Genomic DNA, 20,115 nt, shown 5'->3' with positions numbered 1-20,115 from the left:
AAAGATCAGAAGTAAATGCATACGATGCTAAGGAAAATAAAAATATGTACTTGTTTCAATACTTTCACTATTATGTCCAAAAGAATATCTCATTTTTAAAAAATGATACTCAAGCCCTGGCTGGTGTGGCTCAGTGGACTGAGTGCTAGCCTGTGAACCAAAAGGTTCCTGGTTTGATTACCAGTCATGGCACATGCCTGGGTTATGGGCCAGGTCCCTTCCCCTCTCTCTTAAGAAATAAAATCTTTACAAAAATGATACTAAAAAAAAAAAACTCTGTGTAGAAAGGAAGATTATCCAGGCGTGGGTACCATGAAAGCCAGGTGTCTTTTACAACAAAAGTGAAACATTTTTCCTAACATTAAAAGGCCTGAATCATAAAGTTTTATGAAGAACATACCTCAATCCTGCAGTTATGAAATACTGTCTATGCACTGGGTGGACATGAACAGTTCTTATTTTTCTCATAGAAGAATTTACAAGTTTCTCATAAGAAGTTCCAGGTGTCCGTCTATCCACCAATGACATACTTCCATCCCAGTGTCCTACTATTAAAGAGGAGGCATCTTCTGCCAAGAAGTCAAAGGAGGACAAGCTACTTCTCTCGTTCCTGTATACCTAAGGATGTAAGTAACAATCAATTTTATGTAACTCTTCTTTTAAAGAAAGCCAGTGAATAAATTCTTTCATTCAAAAGTTAGGAAGCCCTGGCTGGTGTTGTTCAGAGGATTGAGTGCTGGATTGGGAACCAAAGGGTCACAGGTTCTCGATTCCCAGTCAGGGCACATGCCTGGGTTGCAAGCCAGGTCGCCAGTATGTGGCGTGCAAGAGGTACCCACACATTGATGTTTCTCTTCCTCTCTTTCTCCTGCCCTTCCCCTCTCTCTAAAAATAAGTAAATAAAATCTTTTTTTTTAAAGTTATGAAACACTTTACCCAAATAACCTCATTTATCCTCCATCATCCCCACAGGAAGCACAGGGCAAAATGATCATCCCCATTTACAGAGATGGAAACTGAGGCACTGATCAGCTGTGAGACTCACCCAAATCAAAGGCCCATCCAACTACGTCAAGGCTACATCCCAAGTCTCTTAAATCCAACAAACCTCAGTTGCAGATCTACCCTGTGAAACTTAATAGGAAATGGACTGAATTTGAATTCTACCCAACTGAAATACCTTAAATAACAAGTAACTTTGCCAATAAAGTCTAAGATATATGGCTGAATGCTCACCTACTCTTGGTGGAAGTAAGTATAAAGACATACAAAATTTTGACAGCTGAGCAGGATACATCTATCAAAATATCTAATGCTCATACCTAATAATTTCACTAAGATATAAATAAGGATGCCTACTGCAAAACTGCTTCCAATAGCAATAAGAGATAATCTAAATGTCCACCAAGAGATGCTGTTAAATAAATGATGGTACATCTCTACTTTGAAATACTGTACAATGATAAAAAGAATAGGGTAGATTTGTACTACAAGCTGCCCAAGATATACTAGTAAGTGCAAAAAACAAGTTACAAAAAAGTATGAATATAGTATGAATCCATACTATAATAGTGCAAAGAAAAAAAATCTGTATCTATATTCTTGTAAGCACATGTGTACTTTCTTGAAATACACCCAAGAAATACAAGGATGAGAGAATGGGGAAAGGGCAGATTTGTTCTGCATACCCTATTTACAATAAACGTTTTAACATGAACGTGTATTATTATTTTTAATCACTTATAATCCACTATCATTTTGGGTTCAGGGCTCACACACATAAAGATTAAAAAATAAATGTAAAATGCGTCAGTACTCAACTGAGAGAGGATGACCACAATTCTCATTGTTGAATCATGAACTGCTGATTTTTAGTTTTAATAACAAGTATTATAAACTGAGATTATTAAAGTAATATACCAAAGGCATCCCAACCACCATATACCCAACCCCCCCCAAATGAAACTTGAAGTATTCAGTCAGTGTATTAACATGGTTAAGTGCAAAGGCTTTGGAGTCAGACAGACCCAAGTGCAAATTCTAGTTCCGCATTTATGTCCTTGAACAAGCTAATAAACCTCTTTACCTCAGTTTTTCAACTGTTAAATGAGGGATAACATTACCTACTATTTCATAAGGTGTTGTTATAAAGCTTAATAACTATAAAAAGCATACTCAAGTTAACGCCGAACACAAGGTAAATTGTTCAATCAGTGGTATCAGGAACAAAGTACTAACACATGCAACATTATGAATGAATCTTAAAAGTGTCAGGTTAGGTGAAAGAAACCAAACACAAAAAGCTACATACTAAATGATTCCATTTACTCGACATTCTGTAACAGGCAAAATTATAGGGACACAGTAATCACATCACTGGTTTCCAGGGACTTCGGGAAGGGAGAGGGGGCTGACTACAAAAGGTCACTAAACCTACATCTAAGTTTCACAAAGATTAAATTCAATGTTAAGGAAAGAGTTTGATTTATGAGAATTCTCTTATTAAGGAAATCTCATATGGTTAAGTACCTCAACTGATATGTTTGTTGTAAGCATTAAGTAGTAGGCCAAAACATAATCACTGGGATCCAACAATGTGAGGATTCCCCAGGCCTCTGGCTAACCCTGCCAGAGATCAAACTGGTTAGAAAACCTCCAAGAACTAAGTAGCCTGGTGGTGATCTAGGTAGAGTGCCTCTGGGAGGATGAGTGGTCATGAGTATGAGCCCAATATCTTTCAACTATTCTTAAACAGGGATTTAGACCAGCAGTGTTTACACCAGCCCAGCAAAAGACCTTACCCTTAACAATAAACTTGGTTACAGATCAGCTTGGCCTAAGTTCTTCTGCATAAAACAGCCAGGATATCTGTTCCTTGCCAGAGCATAATTATATGACATCCAATGGCAGATTTTCATTCTAACTTCAGCAGATAGAAACAGCTGAGCTAACCCTGATACATATGGCATGTAAGACATGATAAATCTTAACTAGAAGACTAGAGAAAACCAAATTTTGTAGTTTCTGCGTTATGTTATAAGCCAAAAGTTTTAGGTAGAATGTAATATAGTACTCTTCAGTGATGAGTTTCTACAGTCTTTTTTGTCACTTCTAAGACTCATCTCCACAAAATTCGTATCTGCAAAGGCCAGGAATGATCAACAGAAGTGTAATTATATTCCAATATTTTTTTTTCCAGAATGTAAAAGAAGTATAAGTCTTAAGCCTAAAAAAAAGAAGAAGAGTGAGATCTTTTCTTTACAAGCTTTTTGCAAAAATAAAAATAATAAGAGAAAATCTTATGTGCCAGACTGTTCTAAGTACTCTATCTGCATTAACTCATTATCGGCATTTAATTCTCATGACAACCCTGTAAGATACTATCCTATTTTACAAATAAGGAAAATTAGCCACAAAGAGGTTAAGTAACTTGCCAAGGTTACACTAGTAGTAATTGATGGTTTGGGACTTAAGAGGTGTAGTTCCAAAGTCGCTACCATCTTACCCAATCTGACTAGTATAATTATTCATGTGGCCTTTCATAAAGAATCCAGAATATCACCTGAGATCAACATGTAAACACATTAACATTTACCTCTTCAAAAACAGCCTTGGAAAAATCCCCACAGCGTAGTGTGCCATCATAGCTCAGTGACAGTATGTGAGCTGGATTGGCGGGTGAGAAGTAAAGACAGCTAACGGGCTGACTATGGGGTTGAAAAACATAAACTCCATCTTCTTTAGGTTGGTGAGTCTGGAAGAGATTTGGGAAAGGGGACAGGGACAAAAACTAGTGAAAAGTAGTAATATTTGTAAGTCACGGTGTCATTAAACAATCTACATCTGTATTATATTGTCTTAGTCTATCATTGTACCCACCTCCTGTTCAGAAAATCAGAAATAGAAAAGTTTATACTATCACTAAGCTACTTTTCTTCTAATTTTCAATCCAACAAGAAGTCACATTTACTTTAAGTTTCATTCTTTTTGAAATTAGATAGTTTTTTCCTTTTAGAGGGGAAAAAAATCACTATTTAGGATAACTTCAGTTCATAAAACTGTCAGTAAATGAGAGGTCTACTTTTTATTTTACACAGAGTATTATTCCTTACCACCAAAAAAAAAAAAACAAAAAACAAAAAACAACAACCCCACCCCAGTATCAATACCATTATCATTTTGCTTCCTAAGCATGTTGCTATGTAATATGGGTACACCTAGCATTCTTGGAATAATTTTCATAAGGTATTAGTAGGTACTGGGAAAAAATGACAGTTTAGAAATATTTTATCCTCTAAATATACCATGAAAATGCATGTATTTGAGTTTCCGCATTAATATTTTACATGTAAGAATTTTTGTTTCCACAACTGGATTAAATCACCACTTTTCTGATTTGACAAAGTTATACTCTATGCCATACATCATGTTGTGAACCAAAGCAATTAACTACCATCTCCAAATCTGGTTGAGTTTGCTCCAAAATACTCCACCATTTTTGTTTTCTTTTTATAATTTTTTATTATATTTTATTGATTATGCTATTACAGTTGTTCCAATTTTTCCTCCTTTGCCCCCTTCCGCCTGGTACCCCCATTCTCTCCAGTAATTCCCCTCTTAGTTCATGTCCATGGGTCATGTGTGTAAGTTCTTTGGCTTCTCCATTTCCTATACTATTCTTAACATGCCCTACTCTGTTTTGTACCTACCAATTATGCTTCTTAATCCCTGCACCATTTCCCCTAATCTCCCTCTTTCCCCACTCAGCTGATAACCCTACAAATGATCACCATATTTATGATTCTGTACCTATTCTGGTTGTTTGCTTATTATTATTTTTTTAGATTCAGTTGCTGAGAGTTGTGAATTTGTTGCCTTTTTAATATTCCTCGTTTTGATCTTCTTCTTTTCTTAAATAAGTCCCTTTAACATTTCCTGTAATAATGGTTTGGTGGTGATGAACTCCTTTAGCTTTACCTTGTCTGGGAAGCACTTTATCTGCCCCTCCATTCTAAATGATAGTTTTGCTGGATAGAGGGTAATCTAAGTTTTAGGTCCCTGCTTTTCATCATTTTGAATACATCTTGCCAGTCCCTCCTTGCCTGCAAAGCTTCTTTTGAGAAATCCGCTGATAGTCTTATGGGAATTCCTTTGTAACTCTTCTTTTTTCTTGTTGCTTTTAAGATTCTTTATCTTTAAACTTTGGCATTTTAATTATGATGTGTCTTGATGTGTCCCTCTTTGGGTCCAATTTGTTTGGGACTCTCTGTACTTCCTGGACTTGTATATCAATTTCTTTCACCCAATTAGGGAAGTCTTCTTTCATTATTTTTTCAAATAAGTTTTCAATATTTTGCTCTTCCTCTTCTCCTTCTGGCATCCCTATGATTCGGATGTTGGCACATTTGGAGGTGTCCTAGAGGTTCCTAAACCTAACCTCATTTTTTTGGAATTCTTGTTTCTTCTTTTTGTTTTGGTTGAATATTTATTTCTTCCTTATTTTCCAAATTGTTGGTTTGAATCCCAGCTTCCTTTGTCTATTTCTTTCCTATGGATTAGTCTTTATTTCACTTAGTGTAACCATCATTTCTTCCTTTATTTTTTTGCTATATTCAAGGAGTTCTCTAAGCTTCCTGATAACCAGTGTTCTTAACTCTGCATCTGATAGGTTGGCTATCTCCATTCCACTTAGTTCTTTTTCTGGGGTTTTATTCTGTTCTTTCATTTGGGCCGTATTTCCTTGTATCCTCAATTTAGCAGCCTCCCTGTCTCTGCTTCTATATATTAAGTAGAGCTGCTTTTACTTCCTGTCTTAGTAGTGTGGCCTATGTAGAAAAGGAACCTGTAAATTGTGTGAGGCAGAGTCTTAGGTAATTGCTAGGGTGGGGAACCTGCTGCACCACTTTCTGGCTTCGAGGGGAGGGCTCAGGGAGGGAACAATGCCACCACCCGGCTTCTGGCAGTTCGGCTGGCATTAGCCCCATTTCCAGTCACTTCACCCTCTTCCCATGTGCACCTGGTGCCCTTCCATCTGCTGCTCTGGTAGGGAATCCCCGAGTGGGTAGGTTTGTGTACATTCTAAGACCATGCTGGCCCTGTTCGCAGCAAAAATCCAGCAGTTTCTCTCACTGCCCCAATCCCCACTGGTTTTTACAACCAGAAGTAATGAGGATCTATCTTCCCAGTGCTGGAACTCTGGGCTGCGCAGCCTGGGGTTAGGATCACTCACTCCAAAGGCATCCCTCCCATCCGTTCTGCCGCCACCACTGCCACCACGACCTTTTTGCACCACACCGCCTTTCCACCCATCTCTGTGACTCCACCCCTCCTACCCATCTGGAGGAATGTGTCTTCTTTAAATATTTAGTTGTCAGACTTTCATACAGCTCAATTTTCTGATGGTTCTGGGATTTACTAGTTTTGCAATCTTGTTGTAATTCTTTCTATGGTTGTGCAAGGAGGCAAAGTATGTCTACCTACACCTCCGTCTTAACCAGAAGTCTATTTTAAATTTTAAAAGAAACAGAAGAATTTATAAGAAAAAGAAAGACGAAATACTATAACCACACATACTCCTCCTATCCAAAGTTTACCACTGTTAACATCTTGGTGTATTTGTTTATAGATTTTATTTTTTAGAAAAACAAAACTCTTGGACTTCCAGCCAAGATAGAGGCATAGGTAGATACACTGTGCCTCCTCGCACAACCAAAAGAAGGACAACAATTTAAAAACAAAAAACAACCAGAACTGACAGAAAATCAAACTGTATGGAAGTCCGACAACCAAGGAGATAAAGAAGAAACACTCATCCAGACCAGCAGGAGGGGCTGAGACGGGCAGCCAGGGCAGAGAAGACTTGCAGCAAGGCAGCGGCTGGCGGACCCCGAGAGGTGGCGGAGTGTGGCACGGGGCAGGCCAGGCTGCAGCTGGCAGACCCCACAAGGTGGTGGCTGGCAGACCCTGTGACCCCACATTAGTGCATAGATAAACCAGGAGGAACAGCAGGGGAGTGAAACAGACCACGCAACCCAGGGCTCCAGCTCGGGGAAATAAAGCCTCAAACCTCTCAGTGAAAATAGCAGTGGGGATTGAGGCAGCAGCAGGAGAAACTCCCAGCCTCACAGGAGAGTTCATTGGAGAGACCCACAGGGGCGTAGAGTGTGCACAAGCCCACCCACTCGGGAATCAGCACCAGAAGGGCCCAATTTGATTGTGGGTAGCAAAGGGAGTGACTGAAATCTGGAAGAGAGTGGAGCAAGCACCATTGAATAGCCAAAAAGTAGAAACAACCCAAATGTCTATCAAGTGATAAAAGGATAAACAAAATGTGGCATAGTCAAACAATGGAATACTATTCAGCAATAAAAAAGAACCAAGTACTAATACATACTACACTGCAGATGAACCTTGAAAACATTATGCTAAAAGAAAGAAGGCAGCATAAAAGACCAGACATTGTATGATTCTATTCATACAAAATGTCCAAAAAGGGGTAAATTTGTAGAGATTTGCCTGGGGAATGAGGTTAGAAACAGGGATTAAATGTAAGTAGCCATGAGGAATCTTATAGGGATGATGAAAATGTTCTAAAACTGACTTATGATGACAGTTACACAACTCAGTAAACTTATTAAAAATTACTGAATTGTATATTTAAACTGTGTGGATTTTATATGCAAATTATACCTCAATAAAATTCATTTTTTTTAAACTTAGGGGAGTTGAAGGATGAGCACAGGACAGCCAAGATATGGTTTTTGACTTGTTCAGTCTGTTATTGAGATAGCCAAGTGTCCTGGAAAATTAAAAGATTGATAGAGATATTGGACTATAGAGACCTAATAATACAGATTTTTTGAGTCACTGAAAAGACATATCAAAGGGACTTTTCTACATGTATAACTCTGCAGACTTCAACCTCCCCATAAAAAGATCTTCACTTGATTATGCTAATTCTTTTTCCTCTTCAAAGTTTTTCAACGAATAGTCTTTATCCATTCCTTCCATTTCTTCCATTACCCCATACCTTTTTAACCTTCTGAAGTCTCTGCTCCTTCCAAACTTCTGTGTTAAAACTGTTCTCTCAACTCACAAATGGTACCTTATTTTCAAAGCCAATGGTCTTTTCTATGTTGTTCTTCTTTTTAACTTCTCTGTAAGAAGACCTGCCAAACCCCCATTCTTAAAACTCATCTCTTAGCTTCTACAACCTTTTACTATTTCTGGTCCTCTTCCCATTTCTCTGCTTCAGTCTTCTTTACCAAATCCTTTCACCAACTACCCCCACTCACATCTTATCAAAATAAGGGAGAATCTAGGCTCCCAAAATAAAAGAGAATTTGGCTATTTCTTCTTCTCACTGACAAAATTTATTAACTCCAACCAGTTTCAAGTCACCATGGTTTCTCATCTTCATTAATTGTCCTTATAATATTTTTCAGGTCTTTATTCTACTTCCCCAATTAGAAAATAAATTCAGAGAACATTAACTTGGCTTTTCTCAATTATGTAACCACTGAAAGCAATCAATGCAGAATTGTAGGTAAAATGAGTGGAATTCAGTAAAATGAATGGATTTCAGACTCATCCAAAAATGACTGGGATCATCCTAAGTAGATACCTAGAAAGATATTTTGATCCAGCACAGAAACTGTATTTTAAACATAATTAGAAAAATGAGAATTTTGAGTGATCTTTTCATACATACCCTTAAAGTTGTAATAAAGTTCCTAGCAGTTAATTTATGCCCAGATGACTAATAATAATCAAACTAAAAATGTTAAAGTTCTATAAAGCAAATTTAAATTCCCCTAGATTTCTAATATTTGGAATTGCAAAACACAAATATATAAATAATTAGCATGTATAAACAAATAGTTCTAGGCTATTTTCTTGCAGACTATTTGCTTCAGTCAAACTTTAACATCTTCAAAAAATGAATAACAACTCACCACATCCCAAAGTCCAACTTGCCCAGATTTGGCCCCAGCTGCCACCAAAGTTCTAATTTCTGATGGATGAAGAGCCATAGACAGTATTGAACCTTTGGTAACTTTACAAACAGTATCTCCACTAATGATCATGCCACCTAAACTGGCTTTGTAGCTGAGAAAATTAAAAAGTTAAATTTTAGAAATAAAATCAGTCTTAATTGACAAAGTAAGTAAAAGATGAATCAAAAAAGAAAAATCACAACTAGTAAATAAATATGGGAAAATATTCAACCTCTACACAACCAAAGAAATCAAAGTAAATATGAGGTCTGTCCAGAAAAAGTCCACTCATTGTTAATATGAGAATAGTTGGCGCAACATTGATGTAACCTGGCAGCCAAGGAGAGTGGACTGGATGCACTTGTGTGAACAATGACCACTTCACTGTATTAGTCAGTAGTAGTTGTAGACGCCGTTGAGTGAGCCTATGTACTGTGCAGCAGTTCCATTCAAAATGAATGAGAGAATAGAGTAATGAATGTGCATCAAATTTTGCATTAAACTTGAACATTCCTCCGTGGAGACTATTCAGATGATTCAGAAGGCTGCAGCAATGAGCAACTGGTGATAGGCAGCTTCATCACCACAAAGTGATCACTCATGCATCTTGACTCATGCAGAGTTTTTGGCAAACATCAAATCGCCCAGGTGACTCAGCCCACCTACAGCCCAGATTTGGCACCCTGAGACTTCTGGCTTGTCCCAAAACTAAAATCACCTTTGACAGGGAGGAGATTTCAGACCCTCGATAAGATTCAGAAAAATATGATGGGGTAGCAGATGGTGATTGGGGGAACTGTGTGAGATTCTAAGGTGCCTACTTTGAAGGGGACTGAGGCATCATTGCCTTATGTACAATGTTTCTTGTATCTTGTATCTTCTTCAATAAATGTCTCTATTTTTCATAGTACACAGCTAGATACTTTCTGGACAGACCTCACAAATACTATTTTTCACTTATAAAAACTAGTAGGCTACACTTAAACATATACTCTCATATATATTGGTAGTGGCAGAGTAAATTCATGTAAGATTTTCAGGAAAAAAAAGATTTTGGAAAACAATTCAGCAATGTGTACTAAAAGTCATAATTATGTCTATGATATCTGACTCATTAATCCCCCTATCCTAAAGAAATAATCTACTATTATGCATACATACACACTTCAACAAACACATGCACACACACAAACACACAAAAATAAATAGAAAACAATTCCAAATACCAAGGGGATAAGAAAGAGGAGGTTAAGTAAATTTTACCTACTCAATAAAATATTAAGCAACTATTCAATAAATTTAAAGACTCTAATAATATGCAACCACAATGTTAATGAAAAGCACAATGCAAATCTACATAAACATTAGAACATAACAGAGTAAAAATGTTTGCGGATTCATTCATTCACTTATTAAACACTGAATGAATATATATTATGTGTTAGACACTGTTCTAGGAATTGAGATAAAACCCCTACATTTATGAAGCTTATATCTAGAGCAGGGGTGTCAAACTCATTTTCACCGAGGACCACATCAGCCCCGTGGTTGCCTTCAAAGGGCCAAATGCAATTTTAGGACTGTATAAATGTAACTATTCCTTAAGTAGAGGGCAAGGAGCTCGGCGCTGCCTCCGGGCAGAAACAAGGTGCCAGCTAGATAAAACAAGGTGGAGGGCCGGATTCAGCCCGTGGGGCTTGTGTTTGCACCTGTGATCTAGAGGTTTTATATATGGTAATACTTTAAAGGAAATACACAAAAACAATACTTGTTCGGTGAAAATATTGTAGGTAATTTTTTCACCTCATTTTCAAAATTTCCTGTTTTACAGTCTTTATAATTTAAAGGTCTCAGAAAATGTAAATAAAGGCAAGGAATTTTAACTCACCTTTTAATGCTAGATAATTCCTTCTCAGTGTTCTTACTACTACTTGTCTGAAACAATGGGAGAGACCAAAGTTAAGATATGTACTAAAATTTCATTAACAGATGATTCTAAAAACGAAAATCCCTCCCAACTGATACCTTGCTCATTTCTGCCCAGGTCTGTAGAAATCCTTTAAATAGTTCACTGTTAACATCTCGATTTTCAGGAGTCATTTCTAAAGGCCCAGGAGGTAACAAAAGCTGTTATTAAAAAAAAAAAAAAAGATAAAAGAGTTGATTGTCTTCCTGCCCTACAATGTAGGCTTGAGGTTTTTCACTACTTTACTTTCAATATCAACTGGGGTGACACACCATTAGCATTCAAAAACAGTTATTCAATGAATGAATGCCACCTATCCTTGTAATAAAATGTATCATCTCATTTAATCTTCTCAGTAATCCCATGAATGACATACCACATTTTAAAAACACTTGGATGAAACTTAGAGAAATTAATTTATCCATAGTTACACTGCCAGCAACTGGAGTTGCTGAGAATTGATTCAGACGGTTTAATTTCATAATCAAAATTATTATTCTATGGCAATGTTTTTTTAAATCAGAGGTTGTAACCCAGGATCATGAAATCACTTTAATATACCACAACCAGCAATGTGTCTTAGTGAATGAAAAAAGAATAGAAAATGCAGAAGTGCATCATGTATAGTAAAGGTGTCATTTCACAAGTTTGTTTTAGTTGTGTGTGTGCATGTGTGTATGTGTTTGTGTAATGAATTCAATGTAAATATATTTCTTATCGTGGGTAGAGGCTTCAGAAAAATTTGAAAGCTACTCTTCCCATAGCACCTTAATTTGCAATTTGCTTCCAAAGAACCAGCCTATTTACTGCCCAGTTTATAATTAAGCACTTAAATATAAAATAAGAAAAACAGTAGGTACTCTTGAGTAAAAAAATATAATCTTACTTAGAAAATAAATTTGGTAAATAAGACTCTCCACTGAGATTATGAAATTAAACTACAGCAAAAAAACCATCACTGTTAATACATATTATTTATTACTAATAACATTAATAACTACCATTTATTGATTGCTTACTAAGACCTTAATATTGTACAATGTGAGGATCTTTATAGAAACTATTTCATTTAACCCTCACAACTCCCTGTTGAGATTTCTACTATTGTTGCCATATAAAAAATGGGGAAACCAGGATTCAAAAAGGTTAAGTAATTTACTCAAATCCCATAGCAGGTCAATCTGCAGAAATACAGAATCCAACCCTATCTTAATTACTTAGAAATCTGACTCATTAAACCAGCAATTTTCAACCTTTTTCATCTCATGGCCACATAAACTAATTACTAAAATTTTGCAGCACACCAAAAAATATATTTTTTTACCAATTTGACAAAAAAAAAAAAAAGGTGTAATTTTGATTCATTCACACTAGATGGCTATTGTTGTGTTGCTTGTGGTCATTTTTTTATTTGACAATCAAACAGAAAAGAGGTCAATGCACCTAACTAAATTAGTCAGGTATTGCATGTTTTACAAATTCCTGTGGCACAATGGTTGAAAATCACAGCATTACACCATATAACAGTCAAGTATTAAATTAATAAAGTACAATTTCAACATAATTTAATGACCTTTTAGTCTAGTTTCAAACACCTCAAAACTTTCAGTATTTTATTGAGTTAGAATATTATATTTGCACTTTCTTACATTTTCATCTTCTATCACTGTTGGCTGGGTTGGGGTTTCTGGTAATGAAACTCCTGAAGGATCTACATTTTGTAATCGCATTGATCTTCTACATCCAGTCCCATTTTCTCTCTTCTTAGGCTTCTTTCTGAAGTGGGGAAAAACTAATCTTATACTCATAAAACAGTTATATGTATTTACTAATACTAAGGAAATAACTTCCAGGAATATATTTCATGGATATAGTTATACGTATTTACTAATATTAAGGAAATAACTCCTAGGAACATATTTCATGGATATAGTCACACAGTACATGGATATATACTGATTTAATTAAAAGTCTAGAAATATAAATGTTCATCATGGGGAGATGAGAGGTGTTAAATAATGACATATATATCTAATAGAATAATTTGCAGCCATAAAAAAGAATGAAAGATTGTATGTGGATATAAAATGAACTCTTAAGCAAAAACAAGGTCACTATTTATTTTTTTTTAAGGGTTACATACATACATACATTTCTGTATGCTGAGATTACCTATGAAAGAATATACATGAAACTATTAAGACTGGTTTCCGCTGGGGAGGAGGCCTAGCAGACTACAGTCAAAGATGGGAAAGAGACTTAAATGTTTCATTGTATTCCTTTTCATATAGTTTACTTTTCAAAAATCACATACAGGTCCTGGCAAAGTGGCTCAGTTGGTTGGAATGTTCAGTGTCGTTTTGTGCACCACATGGCTGCCAGTTCATTCCTGGTCAGGGCACATGCCTGGGTTGTGGGTTCAGTCCCCAGTTGGAGCATATACAGGAGGCAACCAATTGATGTTTCTCTCTCACATCGATGTTTCTCTCTATCTTTCTCTCAATCTCTCCCTCTCTTTATAGAAATCAATGGACATGTCCTCATGTGAAGAATAAATAAACAAATAAATCATATACAGGGTGGAGCAAAATAGATTTATAGATGTGAGCACACAAAACAAAGTTTATTCTTGTATTATTACTTATTAGTTATTGTATTATTCTCCATGTGAACAACTGTAAACCTACTTTTGCCCCACCCTGTATAACCTTACTTTTTTATGCACTATTTTTCATTTTTGAAAAGTAGTTGAGAATTTTTAGTTTTTGATTCCACTTGTAGAGCGCCTATAAGTCACGACTCTATCTCATTAAGTAAAACGCTGAACAAACTGAAAAATCAACTTTTCTGGGATCCATAAGAGTGCTAAGGACACAGTGAAAACCACTGACCCCAATATTGGAGAGCCATAGAGACAAATACAAGAGGCACGGCTTATTGGAGCAGAGACTCAAGAACAAAAACCACCATGTAAACTAGTGCTTGAACCACCAGGAAAACCCGACCTGTAACTGACCAATTGCTGGAGGCTCAGTGTGGGTAAGTCTGAGAGTTAAAAATTCCAGAGTAGTCTACACAAAACCTGCAGTGGATGTTTATAGCAGGTTTGTTTGTAACTGCCAAAACTAGGAGACAACCAAGATGTCCTTCAGTAGGTGAATGGATAAGTAAACTGTGGTACATCCAGACAATGGAATATTATTTTGTACTAAAAAGGAATGAGCTATCAAGCCTTAAAAATACATGAAGGAATCTTAAATGCCTATCACTAAGATAAAGAAGTCAGCCAATCTGAAAAGGCTGCATAGTGTATGATCCCAAATATACAACATTCTAGAAATGGCTAAACTATGGAGACAATAAAAAGGATAGGCAGAGCACAGAGGATGTGGGGGGAGTGAAAACAATCTGTATATTATAAAGATGGATATATGTCATCACACATCTGTACACAAAACGTACAATAACAAAATGATCACTAAGGTAAACTATGGACTTTGGGTGATTATGATGTGTAAATATAGGTTCATCCTAGGTACAAACATACCAGTCTATCATACCAGTGAATGATACTGATGATGAGGGAGGCGACAGGGGATATATGGGAACTGTCTATACTTCCTCTAAAGTTTACTGTGAAACTCAAACTGTTCTGAAAAATATTAAGTCTTTGAAGAAAAACTTCAGTGGGGATTCATCCCCCCAATTTTGTGAGTCTTATGTCCAGGGGCTCAACCAGGTCCTCACAGTAAATATCAAAGAAAAATCCCCTCACTCCCACAGGAGTAGGGGGAAAGGAACCATTTGAAGTATACCAGAGCACTGTTCTTCTTAACAAGGACTGACGTGAGGAGCAAGTAGCTAACCAGAGCCTAACCTGTAGGGTATTATCAGAGCCTAACCAACCTTGAGGAAAGGAAATACCCAACTCCAGCACACCCCTGCCATCGTCTCCCACCTGAGAAGGGAAAACTAAAACACTGAAGTTCACAGTCCAGAGACACAGGCTCACTAAAAGACTGAGACCTAATCAAGGACTACAGAATGCTTCCCCGCTCCCCACACCTTACCACCATATTAGTAAAGGCCTATTTATAACAGTTCCTTTTTCCAGTACTTCACATCCAACTATCAAGAAAAAATTCCAAGGTAAAAAACAATTTGAAGAAAGAGAACAAGCTTCAAAACCAGATATGGCGGGAATGTTGGAATTATCAGAGCATGAATTTAAAACAACTATGATTTATATGCTAAGGGCTCTAATGAACAGAATAAACACCATATAAGAAGAGATGGGGCCCTGGCAGGTGTAGCTCAGCAGACTGAGTGCCAACCTACAAACCTAAAGGTCGCTGGTTCAATTCCCAGTCAGGGCACATGCCTGAATTGCGGGTCAGGTCCCAAGCTGGGGGCGTGCAAGAGGCAACCGATTGATGTATCCCTTGCACATCTATGTTTCTCTCCCTCTCTTCCCCTCTCCCTAAAAATAACTAAATAAAATCTTTAAAAAAACTCTTTTAAAAAATAAATAAATAAAAGAAGATGGGCAATGTAAGCAAAGAGATGTAAATACTAAGAATGAACCAAAAAAGAAATGCTAGAGATAAAAAACACTATAATAGAAATGAAGAGAGGGGAACCAAGATGGCGGCATAGGTAGACACACTGCGCCTCCTCACACAACCAGAAATGACAGAAAATCGAACGTCAAGGAAGTCCGACACCAAGTAGATAAAAAAAGAAACATACATCCAGACTGGTAGGAGGGGCGGAGACGGGCACCGGGGTGGAGAGGACTCACGTGGCCATGGCAGGACCGAGACTGGCGGAGTGTGGGGCGAACCGGGCAGTCAGTCTGACCACTAGCAGACCCTGCGGCCCCACATTCGCGCAGATAAACCGAGAGGGCCGGACTCAGAGTGGCGGAGAACGGGGCGTGCAGAGCAGCGGGTAGCACCCCACGACCCCACACTCGCGCACAGATAAACCGGGACCAACGGCGGGGAGCGAAGGAGACCAAGTAACCCAGGGCTCCAGCACAGGGAAATAAAGCCTCAAACCTCTGATTGGAAACGCCCGTGGGGGTTGGGGCAGCAGCAGGAGACTCTCCCAGCCTCACAGGAGAGGTCGTTGGAGAGACCCACAGGGGCCTAGAGTGTGCAAAAGCCCACCCACTTGGGAACCCACACCAGAGGGGCCCAATTTGATTGTGGGTAGTGGAGGTGGTGACTGAAATCTGGTGGAGAGTGGAGCAGGCGCCATTGCTCCCTCTCGGCCCCTCCCCCATGTACAGCGTCACAGCGCAGCAACCAGTGTTACCCAGCCCCGGGGAACACCTAAGGCTCTGCCCCTTTAAGTAACAGACTCACCAAGACCAAAAAAAAAAAAAATGGCCCAAATGACAGAACACTTCAAAGCTCCAGAAAAAATAAAACTAAGCGAGGAAGAGATAGCCAACCTATCGGATGCACAGTTCAAAACACTGGTTATCAAGATGCTCACAGAATTGGTTGAATCTGTTCGAAAACCAGATGAAAAAATGAAGCCTATGCTAAGAGAAACAAAGGAAAATGTACAGGGAACCAATAGTGATGCGAAGGAAACTGGGACTCAAATCAATGGTGTGGACTAGAAGGAAGAAAGAAACATCCAACCAGAAAAGAATGAAGAAACCAGAATTCGGAAAAATGAGGAGAGGCTTAGGAACCTCCAGGACATCTTGAAACGTTCCAACATCTGAATTATAGGGGTGCCAGAAGGAGAAGAGGAAGAACAAAAAATTGAAAACTTATTTGAACAAATAATGAAGGGAACTTCCCTAATCTGGCAAAGGAAATAGACTTCCAGAAAGTCCAGGAAGCTCAGAGAGTCCCAAAGAAGCTGGACCCAAGGAGGAACACACCAAGGCACATCATAATTACATTACACAAGATTAAGGAGAAGGAGAGAATCTTAGAAGCAGCAAGAGAAAAGGACACAGTTACCTACAAAGGGGTTCCCATAAGACTGTCAGCTGATTTCTCAAAGGAGACCTTACAGGCAAGAAGGGGCTGGCAAGAAGTATTCCAAGTCATGAAAGGCAAGGACCTACATCCAAGATTACTGTATCCAGCAAAGCTATCATTTAGAATGAAAGGGCAGATAAAGTGCTTCTCAGATAAGGTCAAGTTAAAGGAGTTCATCATCACCAAGCCCTTATTATATGAAATGTTAAAGGGACTTATCTAAGAAAAAGAAGATAAAAAATATGAATCTCTGACCTTGAACATATCTCAATAGGAACCTCCAAAACTGAAGAGGAGAAAAAAAGACTGAAAAAGAACAGAACAGAATATCCAAGGACTGTGGGATAACTACAAATGCTGTAACACATGCACAATGGGAATATCAGAAGAAGAGGAGAAAGGAACAGAAGGAAAAGGTGAAACAATAATAACTAAGTTTACCAAATTAAAGTCAGACATAGAAACACAGATCCATAGAACATCAGAAGCTCAAAGAACATCAAGCAGGATAAATGTCAAATAAAACTAAACCTAGGCAATTCATTTCCAAACTACAGAAAATCAAAGATAAAGTCCTGAGAGAAGCCAGAAGAAAAAAGCACCTTACCTATTGAGGAACAAAGATAAGAATTATACCTGTCTTCTCAGAAACCATGCAAGCAAGAAGAGTGGAATGAAATATTTAGTGTTGAGAAAGAAAAAGGAAACAACCCACCAACCTAAAATTCTTTGCCCTGTGAACCTAAACTATTAAGTCTTTATTTTCTTTTTTTAAGTATATTTTATTGATTAGGCTCTTACAGTTGTCCCAATTTTTTTTCTCCCTTTATTGCCCTCTGCCCTGTACCCCTCCTTCCAACATCACCCTCAACCTTAGTTCATGTCCATGGGTTGCACAAATAAGTTCTTTGGCTTCTCCATTTCCTATATTATTCTTAACCTTCCCCTATTTTATGCCTACCAGTTATGCTTCTTATTGCCTGTACCTTTTCTCCCCATTGTGCTCCTCCCCCTCCCCACTGATAACCCTCCACGTAATCTCCATTTCTGTGATTCTGTTCCTGTTCTAGTTGTTTGTTCAGTTTTTGTTTTTTATGTTCCGCTGTTGATAGTTGAGTTTGTTGTCATTTTACTGTTCACATTTTTTGATCTTCTTCTTTTTCTTGGATAAGTCACTTTAACATTTCATATAATAAGGGCTTGGTGATGATGAACTCCTTTAACTTGACCTTATCTGGGAAGCACTTTACCTGCCCTTCCATCCTAAAAAAACAGCTTTGCTGGTTAGAGTAATCTTGGATGTAGGTCCTTGCCTTTCATGACTTGGAATACTTCTTGCCAGCCCCTTCTTGCCTGCAAGGTTTCTTTTGAGAAATCAGCTGACAGTCTTATGGGAACTCCTTTGTAGGTAACTGTCACCTTTTCTCTTGCTGCTTTTAAGATTCTCTCCTTCTGTTTAATCTTGGATAATATAATTATGATGTGCCTTGGTGTGTTTCTTCTTGGATACAATTTCTTTGGGACTCTGAGCTTCCTGGACTTTCTAGAAGTCTATCTCCTTTGCCAGATTGGGGAAGTTCGTCTTCATTATTTTTTTCAAATAAGTTTTCAATTTCTTGCTCTTCCTCTTCTCCTTCTGGCACCCCTATGATTTGGATGTTGGAGCACTTAAAATTGTATCAAAGGTTCCTAAGCCTCTGTGCATTTTTCTGAATTCTTGTTTCTTCATTCTGTTCTAGTTGGATGTTTATTTCTTCCTTTTGTTCCAAATCGTTGATTTGAGACCCGGTTTCCTTCCCTTCATTGTTGGTTCCCTGTACATCATCCTTTATTTCACTTTGCATAGCCTTCATTTCTTTCTTCATTTTGCAACTGAACTCAACCATTTCTGTGAACATCCTGATTACCAGTGTTTTGAACTCTGCATCTGATAGGTTGGCTATCTCTTTGTCACTTAGTTCTTTTTCTGGAGTTTTAATCTGTTCTTTCATTTGTGGTATATTTCTTTGTCTGGGAGCAACCATTATGTTATAAGAGCCAGAGTCTTAGGTTATTCATGGGTTGGGGTGCAAACTTCTTTGCTGTGTTGTGGCACCGTCTGTGGAGGAGGGGTCAGAGATGGAACAATGCTGCTTGCTCAGTTCTCACCCCACTTTCCATCACTTCCTTCAGTTCCCACAAGCACATTGTGCCCTTTCAGGTGCTGTTTCCCAGGTGGATGGGTTTATGTACCTTCTTGGATCCCGTGAGCCTCTCCAATGGACTCTCCTTTGAGACTGGGAGTTTCTCCTGCCTTGGCAACCAGGATTTTACAGCCAGAGGTTTTGAGTCTTTAGTTTCTCATACTGAAACCCTGCATTTCGTGGTCTGTCTCACTCTACAGTTGTTCTTCCCGGCTTCTCTGCACACAAATGTGGGACCACCTGGTCAGCCAGCCGCCACCTCGCCTGAACGGTCCTCTGCCTTGCTGCACTTCCTCTCCACCTGGCTGCCCATCCTTGCCCCTCCTACCAATCTGGATTAATGTTTGCTTATCTCCTTGGTTGTTGGAGTTCCATGCAGTTTGATTTTCTGGCAGTTCTAGTTGTTTTTTGTTTTTAAATTGGTTGTTATCCTTCTTTCAGTTGTGCAAGGAAGTGAAGTATTTCTACCTATGCCTCCATCTTGCCCAGAACTACTGTAAACTGTTCAGTCTTTAAAAAGAAAGCAGTTCATTAAAAAAATTTGGTAAAAGAAAAGCCTCTGAAATTACTTCCAAAATTCCCATACAAAAGTCTCAACTTCATGCCCTGACTGGTGCGGCTCAGTGGATTGAGCGCCAAACTACGAAGCAAGGGGTCGCCAGTTTGACTCCCAGTCAGGGCACATGACTGGGTTGCAGGCCAGGTCCCCAGTAGGGAGTGTGTGAGGGGCAACCACACAGTGATATTTCTTTCCCTCTCTTTCTCTCTCCCTTCCCCTCCCTCTAAAAGTAAATAAATAAAATCTTTTAAAAAAAATCTCTGAAGGGTTTGCAGGAACAATTATAAAGGACACATGGACAATAACAAGAGAGGTGGAAACAGGGAAGGGAGGTGGAGAGGGTTATGGTGGTGGGGAGGGGTGGGGAGAAAAGGCAGAAAACTGTACTTGAATAACAATTAAAAAA

General features: G+C 38.3%; 1 protein-coding gene across 1 annotated transcript in view; it reads right to left on the bottom strand.

Moving 5' to 3' along the window:
* Positions 1-20,115, bottom strand: part of WDR76 (WD repeat domain 76) — a 52,399-nt gene that overhangs the window by 10,519 nt on the left and 21,765 nt on the right. Inside the window, exons 7-12 of the mRNA XM_024568024.3 lie at positions 12,612-12,738; positions 11,022-11,123; positions 10,885-10,931; positions 8,955-9,108; positions 3,596-3,754; positions 401-618 (exon numbers count right to left, since the gene is read on the bottom strand). Of these exons, the coding sequence (XP_024423792.1) occupies positions 401-618; positions 3,596-3,754; positions 8,955-9,108; positions 10,885-10,931; positions 11,022-11,123; positions 12,612-12,738 (807 nt within the window). The remainder of the gene's footprint in view (positions 1-400; positions 619-3,595; positions 3,755-8,954; positions 9,109-10,884; positions 10,932-11,021; positions 11,124-12,611; positions 12,739-20,115) is intronic.

This window comes from Desmodus rotundus, chromosome 7 (genome assembly GCF_022682495.2).
Source record: "Desmodus rotundus isolate HL8 chromosome 7, HLdesRot8A.1, whole genome shotgun sequence".
NCBI classification, from domain to species: domain Eukaryota; kingdom Metazoa; phylum Chordata; class Mammalia; order Chiroptera; family Phyllostomidae; genus Desmodus; species Desmodus rotundus.
This window is presented reverse-complemented; position numbering and strand designations above follow the sequence as displayed.